The sequence below is a fragment of the Taurulus bubalis genome, assembly GCF_910589615.1.
Source record: "Taurulus bubalis genome assembly, chromosome: 3".
Classification (NCBI taxonomy): Eukaryota; Metazoa; Chordata; class Actinopteri; order Perciformes; family Cottidae; genus Taurulus; species Taurulus bubalis.
Genome location: NC_136591.1, coordinates 34,432,557 through 34,456,251, shown reverse-complemented (window position 1 = coordinate 34,456,251; position 23,695 = coordinate 34,432,557). Strand labels below are relative to the sequence as shown.

General features: G+C 46.4%; 1 protein-coding gene across 3 annotated transcripts in view; it reads left to right on the top strand.

The window, feature by feature from the left end:
- epha7 (eph receptor A7) overlaps window positions 1-23,695 on the top strand; it is an 80,175-nt gene that overhangs the window by 3,513 nt on the left and 52,967 nt on the right. For all 3 annotated transcript variants that reach the window (XM_079214679.1, XM_079214680.1, XM_079214678.1), the window contains exon 4: window positions 17,200-17,355. In XM_079214679.1, coding sequence (XP_079070805.1) covers window positions 17,200-17,355 — 156 coding nt within the window. The remainder of the gene's footprint in view (window positions 1-17,199; window positions 17,356-23,695) is intronic.

Here is a 23,695-nt window from a genome sequence, read left to right as displayed (position 1 = left end):
GTATCGTCGTTCCACCACCGGAACCAGACGACCCCGACGGAGAGAGGCAAAACAAATAGCCGGCCGCCATGTGGCATTCAGGGCCTCGGGGATATTTGCGAAGGAGCCCAACAGGAAGGGCAAAGACGAGCCTTCGCAAGCGGCTCGCTCCGGCCTTGTTGTGGTGCCGGATCGTGCTGCTTCAATTAACAATAACGTGCTCTCTGTCACTCCGGGGGATTATTTCCAGCGGGCACCTGACTTGAAAGATAAAAATCACAGTGGATTTAAAAAAGGGGGAGGTGGGTGAGTTAGGTCACACAACTTAAGTGGCCTGCCCCTGTCAGCCAAGCTTCTTTTTCCCCTCCTCTCTGGGCAACCTCAATCTAAGCAGCTTATGAGGAGCAGCAGCCAGCAATAATTGAATGGAATGTGTCTAAGAACAAATTAGTGTCCCTAGCAGGACGATCTTTTAGGCCACGCCGTCATCCATTAGGGACCCCACTGAGGGAGGTGTGCTAATGAAATGTATTAGGCCGTGTCGTTTAGAGAAACACAGTCCGCCTCGAGTCGTCTCTGACGCTCGAGGGTTCAACCGCAAGGAGCTCCGTCTATTGTTCTTTGTGGTTTTATCCAGCCGTGCACCACTGTGGGAAGAAAGCCCACTGCTTATTTTCCACGGGGGAGAGCGACTGCATGACAGCTACGGGGAAGTCTCAGCCCCCGTGACCCACGGACTGTTGCATGTCCCTGTGAATCGTGTCAACTAAAACAAATAGCACGGCACAGACGGCAGTGCGGCGTGTTTAGAGTCTGCGTGCGGATCAAATTCCAGTCTCGACGCCGCACCTTTTTTATGAGCTTTATCTCCGCCGGGGCATGAGAGGCCTTTTTGTAGTAACGGGTAGTTAATCTAAATAAAATGAGCATCGCGGTGCACCATCAGCATTTCTTCCGGCGGCTGAAATGAAAACGTCCATTCAGTAGTTCTCCCCCTCCCCGAGCACAATCTCAAAAGCCATTCAAAGTATTGCTGGAGGCCGAAACCCGCAGAGCTATAAGTCCAAGTGGCCGTGACCGTTAAGAAACGTGAAGTCCATGACGTTTGGACCAGCTTGTCTTGGCGGGGCAAAAGCACATATTTATGTAATGATGCATCTGGGTGATGCTGCACCTTTTTTGTTTGTTTGAAAGGGTTCAGTATGCCTCGAGGAAACGAAGTGTGGTCCGAAACGGCAAAAAAAAGTGTTGTTTTGAATGGGCAAACTGGAGGGGGAGGGGCCTGCCGTCATTTGGAGAGAGGGATGATGACAGAGTTTACACCTGCGAACTTGTTTGTACAGATAGAACATGATAAAAATCTTTCAAAAAAGAGTGCTTGAGAAAGTCAATGCCAAGTCTCTGATCATAGGTGTGTGTGTCACATTCTCATTTAACTGTTCAAACAAGTTTCTCAGTAGATTTGATCTCTGAGCCCAAAAAATAAAATTAACTCCCACATTCCAACATTGGAAAGTAGTGAGGGTTTCCAGATTGCGTTGACAGTCACAAGGATGACTCTACTTATCGTTCAATATATGGACATTAGCTTATCACCTGAGGCTCTGGTGTGTGTTTTGGTTGAAGCCAAATGTTGTTGTTGGGGTCAAACAGGGCGACTGTGACTCAGTGGTGAGCAGCGTCGTCCGTCATTTAGAGGATCGGCAGTTCGATCCCCGGCTCCAATTGCCCATGTCGATGTGTCCTTGAGCAAGACACTTAAACTTAAATTGCTCCCGTAGCTGCGCCTACGGTGTATGAATGGTTGAATCTCATCAGTGTGTGAATGGGTGAATGATGTCATGTAGTGTTAAAGCGCTTTGAGTGGTCGGAAGACCAAAAAGCGCTATACAAGTACGGGTCCAAACTTATCGCTAATATATTGATATTTAAGGATTATTCTTACCATTGAGCAATTGGCAGGATATTGTCTTAAATAATGCATGTTGTATACCGCTGTGCCAAATTGTTTTGGCACAACATTTTATTAATTGTGCGTTATTTGATTTTGTTTTATATATTAAGGATATTACATTTTTCACTTTCAAATTCCAATGTCTGAATATTCTTCAGAATTAAAAGTGTGTTGCTCTTAGGAGGGGATTCACTTGCATGCCTATGATATTATATCATGATAAGAATAGTGACGATAATATCGTGTATCGCAATGATTTCTGGGACGATACATCGTCGATACATCGTCGAATGACCCCGACATGGCACTCCCTTCGTCGTCCCCTCGCTCTGGTATCGGCGGTGTGCTACGATGTGCAACATGGCCGCCGGCGGGCCGGGTGCAGGTGGAGCGAAGCAAGTTGAGCTGTCAGCCTTGTCATTTGAAAAGCCCGTCCCCCTCCTTCTGTGGATGCGAATGGCCTCCTCTGAAAACGTGTTGCGGTCCACTCATTCATCACCGTCAGCGATGAGAGACCCCTTGTCCCGCTCTCCCCCCCCCCCCCCCCTCTCCACTGTCTCTCTTTAACTCTTTGTGTGGCAAATCTTTGGCAGTAAATGCCACTCCCCCGCCCCGCCTGCTGCGTTCACTGGTCTCAGTGTAATGGGTGTTTGGAAACGGCCAGTTGAAGTGTCCCCGCAGCCTGCCGCGCGCGGGGGTTCTTCATTTTGCGAAGGCCGTGCGTGTGGCGGAAAATAGCGCCCATTCATCCCGCTGGTCTTGTTCAGCGCCGGCCACTGGCGGCCGAGGGGCCGCGGAGCCGTTCGGGACGGAGAGAGGGCCCTTGTGGTGGGACATTGGCGCCTTTGTTCGCGCTCAATCCCGGGAATGTATGTTGTCCCTTTTTTTGACACATCGCATCATTGTGGCACTAAGTAACCAGTGGCTGGGAAATGATTAACTGTTGACCCTCGACCAGGGGAGAGCGAGAGCGGCCTCTATCTGGTGGAAACCCCAGATAAAACAAGGCTCTATCTTTCTGCTATCGCTGCACGCTAACAAGAGAATTAATGAGAGGATACAGCATCCTGTAGACGCCGGCACCATCCATCTCGACTGTCAGGGAGTTGGACAGAAGTTAGTTGGAGACTGATTGATGATTTGAGCCCCCGAGGGACGGGAGGGAGGGGGAGGGGCTGAGCTGTCAAGGGCCTGACCACGGCAGCTAACGTGTACGGAAGGCACCAGGCGGCGAGGCCCACCTCCTGGCCTGGAGGGGGGGGGGGAAAGCTACATTTAGCATTTCAAATGAAGGCAGGAAGCCAAGAGACAGGAGGTCCTCATGCATCTTGGCGCTCCCCTGATTGATAAGGTGTGAATTTAATACACCAAATGGCTGTCTTTTACCACCGCTCCAGAGCTTAATTATGCAAATAGCAGGTGTGCGTCGAATCCACAAGAGACCCAAATGGACCTAAATCACTCAAGATTGAAATAAATTGGTGACGGATGGGAGCTCATCCCGTCACCGCCGGTGTCGGCTTCCCGTGAATGGCAGCATTCTTCCACAGCCCAGGGCTTCTACCTCCTTGTTGTCTTGGCCCGGCAGGTAGCAGTCAGTCACACAGATGTCTAATTCTCTGCTCGGGATGTTCCACCCGTACAGTACAGGTGGTGTCCTGAGATGGATCACTTGGGTTGAGATATACCAAAGGATTGTTCAGATTTAATCATTAAAGTTGTGTTACGTAAAAATGCCAGAATTAGAAGCAATGTGAGGAGGTTTAATACCACCGTACATGTAAATATATGTGTGTGTTTTGGACTGTTGGTCAGACAGAAGAAGACATTTGAATCTGTTCAGGTAATTGAAATAATAAAGTTCATAGACTAAACAATAAAAAAAAGAACACCATTAATTTGCTCTTTAACCATTATTTTCATTATTGATTACTATATTAGCCATTGTCTTAATGAATTAATACATTGTTGTTTGGTTTAACAAATAGTATAAAAATGCCCAATTACAAATTCCCATAATCCATGGCGACACCTGTGTAAAAACTACAGAAAGTGTTCACATTAATAAAGGTGTTACAGGGGGATTATTGTATTTTGTTTTTGCTTCAAAAATATCTCTAAATACACTTATTTATTTATATATATATATATATATATATATATATATATATATATATATATATATATATATATATATATATATAAGTTTAAGTTTTCGTATAAGTTCGATGTCCATGAACATCTAACAGTAATTTTCCTTATGGATTACATATCTCTAAATTTGAGATTTAGAGATATGTAAAGAGACAAAACTCACAATAAAAGTTGAATATGGATTTGACAGGTGTTTCGATAAATACGTCTCGATAACAGCGTTGTGAAAATCGTAGAATTGTGACAGCCCACTCCGCCCGTTTGTTTGTCTGTAATTCGTGATCATAAGCATCTGGTCACTTTGAAAGTTGTCTTTCCCTTCCTACTTCCTCCATTGCCTTCAAAATAAAGGTCTCTGTGTCTGCTGTGGACCGGACAAAGACATTGTGATTTCAAAGCAAGTTTCTGCAGCAAGGGGAACAATGGTTGTTCAAATTACAAAAAGAAAAGAAAAAAAGGCCAATGAAAAGGTTGTTAGATTTGAGCTGAAGTTGCTTTACAGAGAACAGCATGTAGACTTGTCTCCATGAGCACAAGATACTGCTGTATCCCCGTGCTCCACTAATGCCTTCTCATTAGGAGGAGCTAAAGCACAGTTACCTCCCGAGGATGAAGAGACTGCACAATGTTTGAATTCTGGATCTTAGCGAGCTGTAGTGAAACCGTGTTTCTTTTAACTCCACATCCAGTGCCCCCCTTTTTTTTCCTTTTTTTTTAAAATGAGAAGTAAAAGCAAGAAGAAGTTGTTTCCCGGGATACACTCGCCTGAGCTGGTGCCAGCTGGGCTTTCTCTGGGATCCGGCCTCCCTGTCAACATGTCAAATTAAATACAAATGGCTCATTTCAGAAGTGAAAAAAACACAACTTTCACCGGGAGGCTCATTCACAAAGTCGTTTGGCTGGGTAAATATTTGTCTCAAAGTTACATTCATAAGAGTCGCATGCTAGAACAATGGCAGGAAAGCAAAAGGACCTGTCGCCACTAATTATTTGCTCCAACTGGTTTTCACTAGAAACACTAGGAAATACTATAAGGAGCATTAAAAACAAGTCTGCATCTGCACATTTTCCAGATTAACTCTTGAGCCGTGTGCTGTTTGTAGTATCAGTTTCAGTATCAACCAAGTTTTTTTCCCAGGCTCATTACTGGACCTGTCGCGATATCTCTCGATATATTGTCCCAAAACTAGTCGAAATAATATAAAACACAAATAAAATAACACAGCCAAACAAATTAATACAATTCTGACATGTTGGCTAAAATGTTGGTGTTTTATGTAAAGGAATGCGCAGTATCGAGGTCGGCAAAAAGTAATCGAGGTCGATACACGGACATGACCTCGCTTAAGTCGATAACGTAAAAAATAATCGCGTCCATGTCCATTTATCGTAGGATAAGTCGATAACGGGAAAATCTTCGCGGTCATGTCTGTACGATAAATCGATAACACAAAAAATGTCGAGGTCATTTCCACACATCGTATAATAGGTAGATAACGTAAAAAAATCCTAGGTCATGTCGATATATCGTACTATATGCCGATAGCGTTGAGATAATCGAGGTCATGTCTATTTATATTGTGCGATAAGTCGATAACGTAGTTATCCAAGATGGCCTACTTTTTTATAGTGTTGTTATTGTTACTTCTTCATAGAAAGAACAACAGTTGGGAGTCAGTGGTAGTTTACTAGCAAATAGGAACATGATCTAGTCGACTCAAAGTTTTACGCAATTTGAAATGGTTTGGTATCGGGTTTCAACATAGTGCAGACATCTGTAGATGAATAAATAGGACTCTCAATACTTTAGTCATCAGAGAAGTGATGTGCAGATAATAATCAATGGGACTGCTTCAGATACCGAGGGGAAAGTCTAAATGTAATGATTTAGCTTTAACACAAGGAAGAGCGCATTTCTACTGAGATTCCTCAGCAGCATTTATTGACGTTCCCCCTCAATGCAAATCAGCGACGCTAACGTCTCTTCGTGGAGTAACGTTGTGCCGAATTCTAGAATATGTGCATGACGGGTCAGTCAGGTTTGACGTCCTTACTTCTCTGAAAGGAAACGGTGCACATTTTTAGGCGCAAATTGCGCCATCTGCTAAAGAAAACTAAGTGATGACTCATCAGTATCCAGGTCTTGGAATCTGACCTGCCTGGTCCAAATTTGAGGCCCGGCGCTGCATCCCATGAATAGACAGAATCCAAGTAAACAGTCCTCATTCTCACGCAAACAAAAGCCTCATGGTCAGCTATGCTGGTGAGAGACTTTGTTTTACCCCTCCAACCAGAAAAAAAAAAAAAAAAACGGAGACCCCAGTGACTTTTCGTCAGATAGTGTTATTTCCAAGGTGACACGGGGGTCCCGCATGTGTCCATGCATGAGGTCAGTGAATATTAACTTCATTTACACATGGCTGCAGACCAGCGCAGCGCCACAATGGAGGCCTGCCCGTTGTGTTTAGTAACACGAGCGCCTCGGCTGACAGGACACTGTCAAGACGGAAGATGGATGATCGCAGCAGTTGACCCCTGATCGCCAGAAGAGTCACCTCCCCGGCCCCCCGCCCTCCTCTCCCTGCATGACAAAAGAGCCCTCCCCGCGGAGCGGCGGCCCTCATCTCCTCTTGCACTAACAGGTTCAGACATCTTCATCGATCCGCGCCTCAATGCCCCTTGCAATTCTAAGCTTTTGCCCTTTTTCTTTTTTGTTTCTTTTTTGTTTCTTTTTGCTACCCAAACTGTGGCGCAGATGTCTGTTTTTGTAATTGCCTGCCCGCCGACCGCTCGAGAGGGACGCGATCAGACAGGCGAACTCCGTGTCAGAAGACAATGTCTTCGGTGTTCCGTGTTGCGTCCCCGTGGCATGAAGGTGAAAGTGATATGTGACCGGTGGTCTGGCCACCTTGAAGAGGCGGCGGGGAGCGGCTCCTCCGGGGAGGCTTCAGAACCCATGGCTCTGTACTTCAATCTTCCTCTAAGAGGAGAATCGATAAGTTATTACGTAATTTTGCACGGCTTCTTTTTTTCTTCTCCTCGCCTACATCAAGAGCAGAGGAAGCAGGACGTACAATGTGCTGCGGGGATGGCTCTGTTTTACCGGGACTTCTGGTTCTGTGTCTTCCAGAGACGATTTTAAATGACTCGGCAAAACAGGAGGGATCCAATTTTATAATAAACAACTTAAGGGCTCTATATCATTATTATTCTAATCATGTAATTACAGGACAGATTTTCTAGAATGTTTGATTAACTGTTTGGTCGACAAAAGGTCAGAATAGTGCAATAAAGTTTCCAAAGCAGAATGAACACGACTCATTTTCCGTCTTATCCTGAATATCTTCTGACCTTGATACTGCTAGGGGTAAATGTGTGTGTGTGTGTATATATTTTATATAAATATATATAATCAGTCTAGATTTTGCAAAAGCACCCATTTTTGTGTATCAAGGGAGGATTAATCACACCGGTGACGATCAGCTAGTTCCACATTGTTCCATTCTTTTCTACCATAGCTCTGGGACCCGAGCTGGGTCAGTGTGGGTTGGTAGTCATTGGCACAATTCAGAGATAATGCTCAGTTGCTGACTGGGGACATTTAGCTTGGGCTGCAGGGGGCTTTGGATCGGTCAGACCTTTGGACCCTCTGCTTTCATCCCCTGAATGCAGAGTCCTCCCCGTCTTTCAGCAAGGCTCCCTTTCTTTCTTTCTTTCTTTTTTTTTTTTTAGAGCCTCCCACCTCATCCAGTAAAAGGTAGCCGCAACGCCGGCCCTCAAAGGGCTACCTCCTCCATTCCTGCTTCCATGCGAGTTAAATGAACTAAACAAAAGGCGATTAGGTAGGGTTTCCACGTCACTGACAATCCATTTAAAAAAATTAAAAAGAAGAAGCTCACTCCGCGTGATAGCTCTCAGGAGGACTGTGGGTAGAGGACTCTATATGCACCTGCGGTCGGAGGGAGAGGCCCGGAAATTCACTGGTGTAGCGGGTTTAATCTTAAAAATGCCCTTCATTGTCCACCTCCAAATCCATGCAGTAAATCAGCAGGAGGGGCCGAACGAGAGAAAGCAGGTGTTCAAATTGGTTGTTTGCTACTTTGGAACCGCTGTCAGCGGAGGCCGGGACGCAGCAGAAGCAGCTGTGTCGAGCGAGATCGTGTTACCTCCACCTTTATGTTACCCTCAAAACTCCTGGAGATGTCTTTTGCTTGATGGTCTGAGATTGAGTTAAAAAAATTTAAGTGGAAGGAAGATTGACAATATTCCAAAACGATACTCAATACTTTATGAGTTCGCTACGTCTGTAAAACTGTCCCAGGAATATACATTTAAGTTTCTTAAATACTTCTGAGTTGATGTTTTTGGGACTATTTTCAGCTGCGGACTGATACACATGTGTTGTTCTGGTGAATCAGGGCTTGCCTCAAAATAAAAGACATGGTTAGATATATTTTTCATGGTCTTTCAATAGTATTTTCTGACAATAAGAAGCATATTGATCATCGCCAGCCTTATTCTTTTATTGGATCGCTTCACCCCAGTAACAAAAAACACTTTTCTTTTTTATCTTTAAAAGTAGGTTAGGTGTCTCGCCGTGTTGAAGTTTGTTTTTTCGATTTCTCGTGCTAAAAACTGTGATAAATGATATTTGAATTCCATCAATGGCACCATCTCTTTCATGTGATCAAACGTTGCCATTTAATTCGGGTTAAACTCTTGTTTTTGGAGACAGCAGCGGTACTTACAGGCGCATTAGCTTCAATTTTTGAGTATAACTTAATCAAGTGTCTGGCTTTGATCTTTCAGCTCGCGAACAACCGAGCAGGCACTTCCTTCAGCTCGGAGGGGCAAAGCTGCATGCCCTCCAACACGGGCTAAGGGAATGCTAATCTTCTCTCTTTTGTTTCTCATGGAAAGCTACTTATCTCCCGCTAAGCACAGGTACCTCGGATGAATGGGCTGGTTGTCTGTATGTGTGGAGTGTAGCGGCAGCCAGACAGAGTCATTCCAAGTATGCGTGGGGCGGAGGGGAGGATCCAGCAATCCAGCACCGTATGACATCAGATCACCTTACCGTTTGAGCTAACGTTTTTTTTTTTTCACCCATATTTTCCCACTGTGTCCGAGGTTTCCCGTCTTCTTCTTGCGATGGTTCTCGGGTTGCGTCACTTATTTGAAATTAACTTGTTTTTTTGTTTGGAAGGACTTGGGAAAAGCCTCGGTTCTTTCTTTTTATTTGTTTGAGGTGGGAGATTAGCGAAAAACACTGCTGCTAAGCGTCTCTTTCTTTACTTAAAACTAGAGCGATTTGGAGCACTGCGATGGGCTAGGAGGAAACCGAGGAAAAGAAGAGCATAATCACCTGCTGGTTACTTTGTTGCTCCTGTAATCAAACTGAAAAACTATTAATTCATATTTATGAGTATGACAAATACAAAAATAATTCTTAAGCGTGCTATTAGAATACTCTGAACGCAGTTCAGACGATGCAAAGCTGCAAACAAAAATGTCAGCCAGCACTGCAGAGGGCTCAATAAATAACGCACGTCTTCCTTGCAGGTGCACTTGATTTCTCCACAACCTTTGCAGCTACAAAAGTCCACACATCACCCGCAAGACGAGATCAATTGAGCTGTCCTTTTGGCTTTTCAAGTACGAGAAATACACTCGGCTAGGAGGCGTTGTGTGTATTTTCTTCTTCTTCTTCCCTTTCCTTCTTTCCCAGGTCTGCCTGCCTGTGTTGCCCTGAAATTACTCACAAGATGTACGGCCTCTTGCATTGTAGGGGAAAACACCACAGGCTTCAGTCCATAAAAAGAGCCGTAGCCATAGTTCAGCATGCATAAAATGCCAGTAAATAGAGCCTGATGAATGTCCACACCCGGGCCTTCCATTTATTGGAGGCAAAGAACATAAGTCACATCTAATCAGAGCAACACACACACACACACGGGCCCCGAGCTGCATTGATGCATATGGAATAAGCTCCGCGTTGAGCTATTGACATCCCTCTCTATAGTGACAACAAGCGGGCACGGTCTCTAATTGCATGCCCTGGAAGTAGAAAAAAAACGAGAAAAACATGAAGCAGGAGTTGTTTAGTTTTTTTAGAAACAGCATTTCATGCTTGTCTTAACATTCAGCGGGACACGGGGCATTTTGAAATAGCTGACAAAGAACGCTCATGACAGCATTAACAATGGGCCGCAGAGTTTTAGGGAGAGAGCGCCTTTTGTTCCCCCCCACGTGTTGCACCGCAGCAAAACACTAAAAACCCGCCATTGAAGTTCTCGCCATGTCTTGTGACCACAGACTGTACACAGGAAGTGGAACTTGTCACTGTGACGTCACCCATCGGTCTGTGGACGGCCTCCTTTTTGAATCCTCGAGTTGGGGTGTTTTTTTGGCCGTCGCCACCTTGGAACACGGCGTTCACTTGGTTGGTTGGTTGGGTTTTTTTTGTAACCAATGGATGGACGTGACCATATTTGGCGGGTAGCAACCTGTCAATCACAGTAAAGCCCGCCCTGAAGCATACTCTGCTTTATGGTCCATTTGACTCACTTAATTGGGACCATGACAACGACAAAAAATAAAGACAACATTAGCTCCACATTTTTTTTTAGAACCGGAGGTTGCTGCCTGGTTAGCGTGAGCTCCCATGCCACCATGAAAGCGAGATCATTTTCAGACATGGGAACATTTCAGATGATACACAGACTTGTTCAGAGGGCCAGGTCTGCATCGGATGTCTGAATCACACAGACAAAAAGGAAAAAGACACTGGGTGGAAACACACTTCTATAAACCACAGGCGACAGGCTCCCCATCGCACCGGGCGTGTGTTGAGAGTTGATATTTATAAAGACGTTTACCTAACCGAGAGGCTGTGAGCGCTTTCTTTTTTTAAATAAGAAAATAAACTGTTTCCTTTATCACGCTTGACCCGCTCCACCTGGCATTCATCAGCTATGGGGGGACGTGGACGGACTGCACGTCGGTCCTGTCGGCCGCTCTCCTCCCTCTGCCTCTTTTATCACTCTAATGGGGTGCTATCTCCAGGCCGCTCTCCCCGGGTCTCCGCGGCCCTGCTCGCAACCCCCCTTTCCCACACGCATTCTTTCCACATCCATCCCGGCACACGGGCGGATTTAACACATAATCAGGCTGGACGGGAGGGCAGCCGACGAAGGTGTGTGTGTGTGAGGAGGGGGTGGGGGCCTGACAGGACTCATCACTGCGAGGACCGCGGAGACAGAAAGGCCCACACTAGTCATTCGTGCTCGGGCAGTCTGTTCAAAATCAAAAAGGTGAATGTCCCACGTTTGTACACTGTAGCGCCGTCCCGCAGCAATATTGAGGCGGATGGGGGGAAGAAACTCAAAATCCCAGCTGCCCTGCTCGGACCAGAGTTCTGCACGCTCGGTCGTATCAAGGGTTGTGACCTTGATTGGATTTGTGGGTTGGAAACAAACGAGGAAGACACCTTTTTTGGGGCTTTCCCCGAGGGGGCCCCCGCTTCTTGTTAAGACTTCTGCACACAGCCCCCCCAAAAATACCATCCACGACCAATATATGGTATATGGATCACGTCCGCCCATGCAGGACACCCGGTGGAGCACAAACATGAGGCGAGGACGCCAAATACATGGTAGAGGAAGAAAAAAAAAGATGGAAAAGTTACGCGGGAAAACAAATAAGGGCACATTTGGGATCCGGCCTGTCGGCTGAGGTCTCGATTAACTGGAAAAGAAACCACCGCCTCCCAGACAAGGGAGAAATTATTTTCTATTTTGGCCAGGAAGGGATATGTCAGGCTGTCGCATAAGCAGTAAGTCATCCCCGCCTCCCTCTCTGTCCCTCACCCCGGAGTGTCATGACACTGCCAAAGCGCGTGAGAAACTGGATGCAATTCAAGAATGTTAAGAAGCTCAGCTCGGAGAGGGAGAGAGAAATAAACCGAGATCTTAGAAAAATACAGATTATTTTTTGTGTGTATATGTGTGTCTGCACAAGATAAGGAGACTTTGTATTATTCTCTGGGCCAGTGTGTGTGTGTCTGTGTGTGCGTGCGTCGTGATTGAGACACCAAAGTCACAGGAGCGTTTGATTATGTCTGTCCCGCTACTCCCTAGGACCTCTCCTTATCCCCGACTCCTCTTCCTCCCTCTGTATAAAATTGCTGACGGCAGCTTGTCCCCCTCCCTCCACCACACCTCACTGAATCAAAGTGCTTGACCACTGGAAGGGAAACTACAGATGCTGGGCTCTGTGTCCTGCTGTAGCTGGCTACAATGTGAGACTTCTTTTCTTCCCCTCTCTGCAAAACCTCAACCCGCTTCTCTGAGGGATGACTAATTTCTCAGCGTCGTAAATAAGCCGACTGTTGTGTCTGCCGCTGAGCTTTTTACTTTTAAAGGGCCAGTGTCAACGAGCTCAAATCATTAGTCTGCCTTTATCTGTGCCAGAAGAGGACCAGACTTGCGTAAATGGGCCCCCTGTCTTTTTTTTTCTCTTCCCCCTTCCAATGAGTCATTTCTTGTACACTTCATCCTGACAAATGTAATTACACGTTGGACTGGTAAGCCCTTCGTCAGTGGAAGTAGCTCCGTACGGTGTTTTAACGTGTTTGCGTGTCATGTTTGGTTGCTTTAGAAAGCTGCCGCATGAGCCGACAAGATATTCCCCACTCGGAAGGGAAGTGTCACCAAGGGGGCGGTCGACAGAGAACCTCTCGCTCGCTATCATCCTCCCTTCTCCGACTAAGGGTGTTTCTGGTGCCAGCGGCGGGGGAGTCGCCAGCAGCCAGTCAGTGTTTAGCCGCTGGGACTGGAATGCCGGGCCGGGCCGGCTGTGTTTGTACTTGTCACTCAATGCTCCGCCAGCGGTGGGAGAGCTGCAGAAGCACTTAGTTGCCCCCTTGTCATACAGGCATTTCATTTTTTTGAGGCCTCATTTGCCGCCTTGTTGCCTCTGTAAACATTTCCGGGTGCCAAAACCCAGTCTTGATTATCCACGAGGAAAAATGAACTGTGTTTTTTGTAGTTAAAGGGAAAGTCCGGGTTGTTTTTTGTAGTTGAGGGTCGTCGTTTCTATCCATTAATGCGGCGTTCATTTCAAAGTAATTACTTCGATTGGTGAGCACGGCACCAGTGAAAAAGCCTGATCGGTGCCGATTCCGGCCATCGGTCCCATTGAATCAACCGAGAGCTACCGGCGGACAAAGCTACTGCTGATACCGCGCCCGCATTAGCTTTGCAGAAATGCATTTTGATACGGAGATGGTAATTGGCCTCCACTGTGAAACTGTTGAAAATGGCATTCATGTTCAGCATTCAACATTTGTGCCTCCCTGCCCGGCAACTGCACATCCAGCTACGGGGGCTTGGAGCTAAATGTGGTTAAAAGGCATCTCTGGGTGTGAGAGAGGTGTTTCCATGACCCCGATTAAAACCTAAAAAGGTAAATGTAAGGTGTTTTGACAGGCTCGGATTGTGATTAGAAGCGCCTAGCAACATGACGCAAAGGACTCGGCAGAGAAATAAAACCTTGTTTTTTTGGGCTCCTGGCCTGATTGTCAGTGACAAAAAAAAAACGCGCCTTTCGTCTGCAGTATTCATCCTCAATACTGCACTGATTTCAGAACTGTTGTCCCCATTAGTTGCTGTACGAACACCAACAACATGGGGAAATACGTTGTTACCCTTTAATTAAAAAAACTGCCAGACTGGCGCCGTAAGGTTTGTTCCGGTAAACTAGATTGAGACATTTTCTCGACGCACTCTCCCAGGAGGTTTGTTTTGAAACGTTGAATGTCAAAAACAGTTTTTGTTGCATGTTCAACAAAGTTTGATGAAAGGAGACGGCCTCAGTGCAGCAAAGGAACTACAGACTGCGACCTAAAGCATTTAGCAGCTGCAGTTAACGGTTCTTAAATTTGAGGAAACGCTGCTGTGGTTTTGATCACCTTGAGTTTGAGTATTGGAATTGGTATTAATGGAGAGAGAGAGTGTCTGTCTTCCTAACATAAACAGTTTTAAAGTCATGAGGCTGAGTGGTAATAAAAGAGAGTTATCCAGTAAAGTTAACTTGAGACGCCCGCCCCTCCCCCGGCACTCTGCTCGTCTTAATCCCGGTTTTGGAACGCTGTCGTCCGCCGGTCGCATCGGGAGATAACCCGCCGGCCACCCAGCAGACGAGCTCTCAGAAAAAAACCCAACGGCAAACAGACCCGTGAGCTTATCAGAATGTTTAAACAGCCCCGGCATGCCGTTCTTGAACCTGCGGTAGAAAGCCCTCCAGTGTCACCGCCACCATCCGTGGAGGGGTGGGGTGGGGGTGTTTACACTGAACTTCAGATAGGTCGGCTTCTTCCCTCGGCCCGTCTCGTCAGAATGCTATCGCTCATCCGACGTGAAACACGCGGCAAATAAAGCAGCTCAATATGACGAGTAAGCACTTTTGTGGGCACGTTTCGCCCGGTCAGCATTCGGGGGCCCGCCTGCTCGCTCGCTCGCTCGCAGAGAGCCTCCTCGCGGCTCTGTTTTCAATTACCGGCTTCGGAAAGGTAAAGAAAGATTAGAGATAAAATCGTCTTTTTTTTTTTTAAAGGGGGGAAAAAAAAAGGGAAAGGAAAAAGGTCTTGTTCCAGGAGGCCGTGGCAGTGCGATAAATGGAGAATGACAGGGCTTTCATGTCGCTGAAACGGGGAAACCCTGAGCCCCGGCCTCCTCTTCACGCCGCTCTGGAAGTGGTACGACAAGAAAGATTCAGATCCCTTTATCCCTCTTATTCCGGAACCTGTCACAGGAGGCGTTGACCAATTTATTTCCCTCGGGGGCAAAAAAAAAAAAAAAAGGAAATAAAGAAATAGCAGAACCCTGATCTGTAATGGGGGTGGGGGGCTGGATACGACAACCTTTACTCATTTCCCCCTGCGGCTCATGAAAAATGCATTTTGGGTATAATTTGATAGTTTGTATGCAGAGCTATTCACAGAAATATAGATTTCTTGCAGATTGTTGAAGAAATCATGTGGCCTGGATTGCATAGCCTTTTTTTTTCTTCTTTTTCTTTTTCGGCAGGCTACGTTTCGCACACACAGCTGGTCACTGTGGATTAAGTCGACTCCGAGGCTGAAATAGCCCGACCCGGAATAGACATTTTACTCCTCACCAATGCGTGCGAGTTTGCTACGAGCCGGTATTTTTTTTTTCCTGCCGCTTCATTTCCATCTTTGCCGTTGCTCGCCGTCATGGGAATCATTTGTACCTAAAGGAAAACACTGGGTGGATGAACCATTTTTGGGTGTATAAGTGTGTAATTGGGACCGGCCTGAAAGTCTCCCGAATGTTACGTTCCCCAGGCCATGAAAGTGCATCGCCAATTATGTCATTATTTTAGTTTTTGACACATCACAAGTCCAATAGATGTACGGGTCAAACAAACACAGGACTTTCACCCAGGAGGCCGCTGTTCCAAAAGATCAATGTTGACTCATTTAAGTCGCGGGCGTAAACTAAAATAACTTAAACAAACTCATTAGAAGCACATCCATGATGTTTTACAAAACCTAGTAAAAGGTCAAAGTCATTTTTTTTTCTTTTCTTGTTGTTTTGTTTCATTCTCCAACACGTGTTTAAAACTGCAACCGTAATCCGGAAGATGAGCGTAATTGCAGTTCAGCCGTATGGGAGTGTAATTTAGTCGGAGACAGGGTTTGCAGTGAATATGCCTCTCTCCCCACACGGGCAGCGGCGAGTCCTCTGATTAGTCGTATCAGTCAGTCAGTCGGCTTTGTTTACCGTCTGGGTCCAAAAGGTAAAAAAAAACAACGTTGAACCGATCCACGAGCTCGATGTGTAAAACGCTCATCTCCTCCTCATGTTTCCTCTCAGAGATAAGACTTGTCGTAAACAAGTCGGACCCCTCCGCTGACCCCAGCATTCACCCGCCTCATTATTCACCTCGAGAAGGCCCTTTTTCTTCTTCTTCTTCTTCTTTCAGTCTGCTCGGTGGAGGCCCCCCCGGCAGGTTGAGGCGAAATACTGGCTGCTGCAAGATGTGAACACGGTGGTTTGTTCTGTCATGCCCTATTCGCCTCTTGATGGGTGTTCAGGTGTGAAGCGATGACTCTTCCAGGCTGTGTTTGCACAGGACTGAATTAAATATCACCTAGAGACGTTTGTCTGTGAAGCTAACGCCGTGTGAGCGCGGCTCAGCCGGGGTTTACTAAATATAAACTGAGAGTTTCTGGTTAAGGGTGGGAGTAATTATTCTTTTAGTTTTTTACCATGCCAGCTTGGCTGTATTTACCCATCACTGACTGCTTAGTTAGCACATATCTTGGTCATAATCCTTATTTGAACCACATTTAAGGGCTCAGATTCTTTTTAAACTTCATTATAGGGATTTCAAATCAATTTATTTTGTATAGCACTAAATCATAAATTTGCCTCGGAGCTTTCTGGCTCGGTCATCATTGTAAATTGGAACTTGACTCATCTGGTTAACAACTAAATAAAAAATATATAAACGACAATCTATACAACATACGACATAACAGGAAAAACTCCCCAACAAAAAAACACTTTAACGGGAGAAAAGGATGACAGGATGTGCCTGATTTTTTTTATTTTTTATATTCTGTAGGATGCTGACATCAGTTTAAAAGTTCTTCAAAAGTACATTTGCAGCTGTCCTCGCCACCGAAAGACTCCGGTTTATGTAAACGGAGCTTATGGGGATGCAAGAAGATGAATGCAAAGGAAAAAAATAATAATATTTGACACAAATGAGTTTGTTCTCTAAACATTTGCTTCTTTTGGTATCATGAATTATTTGAAAGGGACTCAAAACGACAGCAACAGAAAAATATTGGGAAACACTGCCATATTCAGTCATCTTTTTTTCTTCTTCTTTTTATTTCTTTGAAGATTGAATATGACAAATTGAGCACCTGTTTCTCATTTTCGCAGATTGCATGATGCTGGGATTTTGCAGGAACTGATGGATTACATGACACACCATACTGTCTGTGCAAAAAGGGAATGTTTCTCCTTTCCTTGACCCTCATCCTCTTTTTTTTCTTCTTCCCCCTCTCTCTCCAGCGTGCGGCCGTGGTTTCTACAAGTCTTCCTCCCAGGACCTCCAGTGCTCTCGCTGTCCGGTGCACAGCTTCAACGACCGCGAGGGCTCCTGGCGCTGCGACTGCGAGGACGGCTACTACCGGGCGCTCTCCGACCCGCCGTCCGTGGCCTGCACCAGTGAGTCCGCCCGCCTGTCCCGTTGCCATGCACACACGCCGCTTGTTGGGATGTGAATTTAAACAGAAGCACATGTGAAGGACCGAGGGGGAAAAAGGAAAAAAAAACGAAGAAAAGAAACACACACACACACTCACACACTCCAGAGCCCCACAGCAGACCTGTTCCGTCAGTCGGCATTGGCCTCATGAAAGCCCCAGATGTGTTCCGTGGCAGTTCTTCTGCCTCCCAGTGTGTCATTATAATTATGTTTGCAGGCTTTGCGTGTCTGTTTTCTGTCTTGGCTGGTCGCTAATGATGAGAGGAGCAATTTGCCATTTCCCGTCTGAAAGATTGCAATTACAGTCGGCAGCCCGGGCAGCGGCCCCGCGTCCTCATTTGTCCCGGGCCGGTGCCACGGTCATGTGACAGCCATTGATGGCTTATTTACACAGGCCTAGGGGGGGGGGAGAGGAGGAGAGGGAGTCTGATTTGCTCCAAATCCATTCTCAAGTGAGTTTATTTCAAGGTGCTCCTGGATGGGTCTCCCCTCCCCCTTCCTGCCCTGCTGCCTTCAGCTGCTGTGCAACAGGGAGTGTCACACCCCAGCAGGGCGATGTTAGCACTCTGCTTTATCTCTGGAGGTAAACAGCACCCCCCAAACATAATCTCTGCACCTTATCGGCGTGCCGGCTTCATTCTACTGATAATGTATCGCAAGACTCCCGGATGGGCCCACAGCCTTCTGGCTGCTACATATGCACCCTTCTTCTTCTTCTCTCTCTCTCTCTCTCTCTCTATATATATATGTATATATATATATATATATATTTTAAACCAACAATTTAAGCATTTAAGAGTGCAGTAATTTATTCTGCAGCACTTTTCATGTGGACGAGAAACAACAAGATATGCGTACGCGGTTAAATCAGCACGCCTTGTTCTCATCCCGGGAACACCCAAAGTAGGCCAAGTCAGAGAGTGTGTGTGTGTGTGTGTGTGTGTGTGTGTGTGTGTGTGTGTGTGACAAAGAGAGAGACTGCTGCTGAGATCGGATGCAAACAGTGGAACGTCACGAGCGACACGTTGACTTATCTGTGCATAAAATCTGAGAATTAAAAAGAGAGTATTACACGGGTTTGAGTTTGGATTTGATTCTGTGAATATCACGTTTCAAAGGATTCCTGCGTATTATTGGCGTCTGGCGAAGCGGCTCGGTGCTGCCGAGCTCTCTTTCCGTTTGTTTTTCGACACTCAGGTGCGTTTGGTGTTCTTCGGGTTATTTGGCACGGGCCTCGGGAGAGTTTGCACCTTTTTTTTTCTTTCTCTTTTGAATTCCACTTATTGGTCGGAAAAAAGTAATGTTTCTGCCGGGTGCAGGTTCATTAAAGTGAAAGTGCATTATCGAGAAGAAAAAAACCCACATATTAAAACAGCGGGGCAAGATGGAGGGTGGCGAGGAAAAGTAGATCATTACTTGGATAAGAAAGTTTTCTCTCCCGTTGTTAATGAGCTATGCTTTTACAGAAGCATTATCTGTCATCTAAATACCAAGCTTCTGTTTTGCATTTTAGCTGGCTGTGTTTCTCTCTGTTTCTTGGATGATTCGGAAGAAATGTGCTCAGCATTCGGGTCTCGAACTGCTCCCTCAGCACAAGTGGACTGTCCGGGGAGTCGGCCGTGTCCTTTTTGCCTCTAGCACTGTGGGCTGGATTCACCACAACAGGGGCAGAAACACGGAGCCATCACACACTGCTCTCCTTGTAGTCAGGTTTTGAGCACATAGAGGGTTCCTCTGGGAAACAGACATTCTTTAAAATGCTGCTATTCAGTCTGTAAATCCCGTTTTGATACATCCACGCCATAGACTGTGGAGAAGAGGTGGTGGTAGTCAGCTTGACGTCATCCATTTGGTTATTGGACGACAGTTTTTGGGCCTTGAGTTGCCCCAAGCACAAAGAATAAAACGGTACGTTACTGAGGAAGTGTGAATCGATTCAGTCCCCTCAATTTGTTGAATGAATGTTGACGCTCTTCAGTCCGCGTGAATATAGAAATAAATACAAGCATCAAAAAGATTTCACGATTAGTGTCCATTTGTATTTATTATTGCTTTGAGATTCGTGCCCGAAACAAGTTTAAAGCCATTTTAACAACAATGAATGTGACTTGATTCCAGAGTTGACTGTCTTGACTTGGTAGTTTTACGTCTTGACTTGGGAGTTGACTCGGGAATTGCCAGTCTTGACTTGGGACTTGCCAGTCTTGACTTGGTTCATGGGACTTGCCTGTCTTGACTTGGGACTTGGGACTTGGCTGTCTCGACTTGGGACTTAGGACTTGCCAGTCTTGACTCGGGAGTTGCCTGTCTCGACTTGGGACTTGCCTGTCTTGACTCGGGACTTGCCTGTCTTGACTCGGGACTTGTCTGTCTCGACTTGCCAGTCTTGACTTGGTTCATGGGACTTGCCTGTCTTGACTTGGGAACTAGGACTTACCTGTCTTGACTTGGGACTTGGGATTTGGCTCCAGACTTGACTTAGTAGTTTTACGTCTTTACTTGGTAGTTGACTCGGGACTTGTAAGTCTTGAACCGGGACTCATCATTCTTGATTTGGGACTCCATTTGGGGCTTGAGTGCAAAGACTCAAGACTTACTTTTGACATGCAAAAACAATGACTCAGCCCCACCCATCCTTTCTGAGCCCGACACAGATTAACATTCCAATGTTTTATTGTGTTTTTTAATCTCCGATGTAAACAAAGACAGAACCAGAGTGCAGCTCAGCAGGAGACATGTTTGTTGTCTGCTTGTGGCTCTGAGTCAGCCCTCCTAATGATGAAGTCTCTAAAGCAGCTGAAGTGGCTTAATCCCCTAACTGTCACTTGTGGCTGCGGTGTCTGCTGTCGAGAAGAAGTTACCAAGAGGCCAACGAAGCTTGCGTTGCCTCCATGGTTTCAGACGAGTAAAAAAAACAATTAAATAAAGTCTGACGGAAGGGTTTGTAAAAATAGAAAATGAGCACTGTCTGCTGAATGGAATCCGTGACCTCAATTTGAACACACGAAGTTCCGACAGATTCGTTTGTCGAGCTCGGTGCCCGTCAGCGTCGGGCACAAACAAAACCATAACTCAGGCTAAGCTAATTTGAGGCCAACCCGATGCCCACAAACCACCAGTCTTCTGTGTGTAGCGGGGAGGCGGCCGTACGGACCCTCGTTCCCATTACTCACTTCTCCAGCCACCCCGATCAGACGGCAACGCTCCGCTCCAACGTCGCCCGCTGGACGAGGGCAAGGACTCGAGAAAGTTCACACTTCTTTGCCGTGTCCTCTGGCTGTTCCTCTCTCTGCGTAATCACCTTGGCCAAGTAGTGTAGTAATTACTGAAGTTGCCTAATGCACACTTTCCATTATTCATTTTCATTAGCGCCGGGTCTACACTTGATGACCCCCATACCATTATATGTAAATATGTATTTTCAGCTTGAGTGAATAGCTTCGCTCTGCTCCTCCATATTTTTTTTTTTCACGCCTCTCTGTACGTGCATTTCCTCATTCATCGCTGGATTAAGTCACTGTGACCAATAGTCACTGTGATTTCTTTTTTCTCAAGACTTATCCAGACCAGGAGTGAATTGTAATTGAACATGAATTCGCACTGCCTGAACAAATAAGCGTGATTGACAGATTGTATTTTATTTAGATTATTTTTTATTTTTTTTAAATAGCAGTTTGTAAAGCCCACCGTATCCCAGGTCTTAGCAAAACAGTGAGATGGATCTCTGGCACACAGAGATTAAGGAAGTGTCGATGCGGATTTGAGAGGAAATGAGACGAAGATGTAACATGGGGGGACATGGAGAAGCCTGAATAAAGATGATGGGAGAAGTTTCAAAAACATATAGCGCCAAATCCATTGTTTCCCATGTGGTATGTGTGTGTGTGTGTAGCGAGAGAGAAGGGGGGGAAGGGCGGAAGGATGAACATTTGTTGTTTTTAATTTCTGGTCCACGCCATTCATATGCAAAGTTGTGAGAAAATGTGACGTACGGTGGGACGGCCATGGGGGGGCGTCTTCTCCCGGGGCTCCACACAAACAGGGGCCGCTGACAGGTCGGCGGAGTGGGCATCGATCACGCAACAGCTGCCAGCGGCGCTGGTGCAGGCTTTGGGGGCCGAGAAGGGCGGTTTGTGAGAAGTTGTCACCGGTCCCCCTCACACACTACTGCCGCTCCCCTTCAAAATGTGCCAGCTCGACAAGTTGCCGTCCGTTAAAGAGGGTCCGTCCTGCCTGGAGTTGCTTTTGGAAGGCCTGCAGAAGGTGGAGGGCTAGTGTGGCTGACTAGATGTCAGAAGTCACCTCAACGGGAACTCCAGTTTGATCCACAACGCCTGGTCACCGTGCTTTACTTATAGGTATAAGTATAGCACGATGACCAGGCGTTGTGGATACGGGGCGAGAAACTCAAGCAGTCCCACTATCAGACACCTGTCTGATAGTGGGACTGCTTGAGTTTCTCGCCCCGTCAGCATATCCTGTGGTCAGGGCTGGGTGGACCAGTAACTAACTAATCTAACGTTTGACACAAGAGCCTTTAACAAGACAGGACCTCCTGGGTCCGGGCCTCGGGGCAGTTAATCCTGCCGCCCATTATTTATATGTACTTTATCGTTTTCTTAGTATAAATGAAAGCTAAAACAAACAAATAAATAAGACGCCTGTCCTTTTGAGATCAGTACTGGGTAAAGGATGCGACGTATCACCAAACATATCGTTAAACTCGGGCATAATAATTGGAAATTACGCTGATGGAAACATAATGCCTCCCCGTCCCTGTCCTGACCACGCACATGTCAATTCTATGTAAATTGCCGTTTGATTTTATTCCTCCTCATCATGATTTACGAAGGCAGGGGGAGGTGGGGGGGAAGGGGGTCATGCAAATATGGTTTTGCAGGCACTTCACTCACAATCAGATGTCCTTATACGGGGTGGCATTTAAGAGTTTATGTGAAAACGTCCCGAAAAAAAAAAGTTAATTGTTTGAACACAGTCTTCGTGATGCATTCCTTTTACTTTTAATATTGTTATTCCTGCCCATGTGCCATCATGCTCTCTCCAGAGGCTAAAATGGAATTTTTGCTCGAACGAGCAGCAAAATCCATTACTGATTCCAGCGTGGCACTGAAGTGGTATCGAAATGTTGTTTACTACGACGACATCCGGAGGCTCTTCTTCTTCTTCTTCTTCTTCTTCTTCTTCTTCTTGGCTTCCCTCATGCGGGTCCTGCTGCAGCCACTTCATTAGAGGCTGGGTCACGGGAGGAGGGGCAACACACATTTGTAGAGCCAGGATTACCTCATGGGCGATTTGAATGACACTCTCTCTCTCTCTCTCTCTCCCCCCATCCATCCCTCCATCGCTCCCCAATTAGAGCAGAGCTGGCTAATAGGCTGTGGAGGGTTAAGGCAGCCCCCGAGCACCTCTCAAGGCAGATAAGCGCCGGATTCTTCTCTCCTAAGCTTGGATTTACTCAGGTCTCACAACTCTGCACAGAGTGGAGACGGGGCTGTTAAACGTGACCTAAAAAAAAACATCCCGATGCCGCACTATGTTTTTCTTTATGGTCGATTATTAGATGTAGCGGATGCTTCGGTGCGGCCGAGGTCTGCTTTTTTTCTCACCGCCTTTACGCACTGGAGTACTTAGTTCACTCACAGGTTCGGCGCCACGTCAGCATGCAAACGATGCGACAGGAGGCAAGGACTGTTCTTATTCGTCGCTTTTTTGTCGGCACACACGCTGGATGCGTGCACGGTGGCGGCGTTTGGGAAGGGGAAGCCAGCTAGTGATTGAGACGTTTCAGGCTGTGGGGGCTCTGGCAGGCTAATCCGTGAAATGAAACTTGACTGGGAGGAGGGGTGAGCGAGAGGGGAGAACACGAAAAGATAAGAAAGAGTGGGGAGGGAAATGGGAAGAAATGGGAAGAGCGACAAGCCCTTGAGCTATGAGGATGAGCAGACAGACAGACAGCAGAGGGGCTCAGGCTGCAGCGCAAATCCGTGCTGTAGGTGAAGTGGGGGCAGAGTTTCATACTGAGGAAAAGTACCGACTGAGCATATTCTGAGGCACAACGTGGCACCGAGGCAGAGGAAGAAGAAAGATGGATGATAGGGGTTCAGTATGCTTCTGAAAAGTGGGTAGTGGGCTTGTGTCATCTCACCACGTCACCATTTCTTTCTTCCATTTTTCTTATCTTTTTTTGTTACTTCCAGCTGTGAGGTTGCACACAAATGATAAATGACAAAGAGAGAAGCTCAAGCTCTGTCTCTTGTTTCCTCTACTCTGCACATGTTG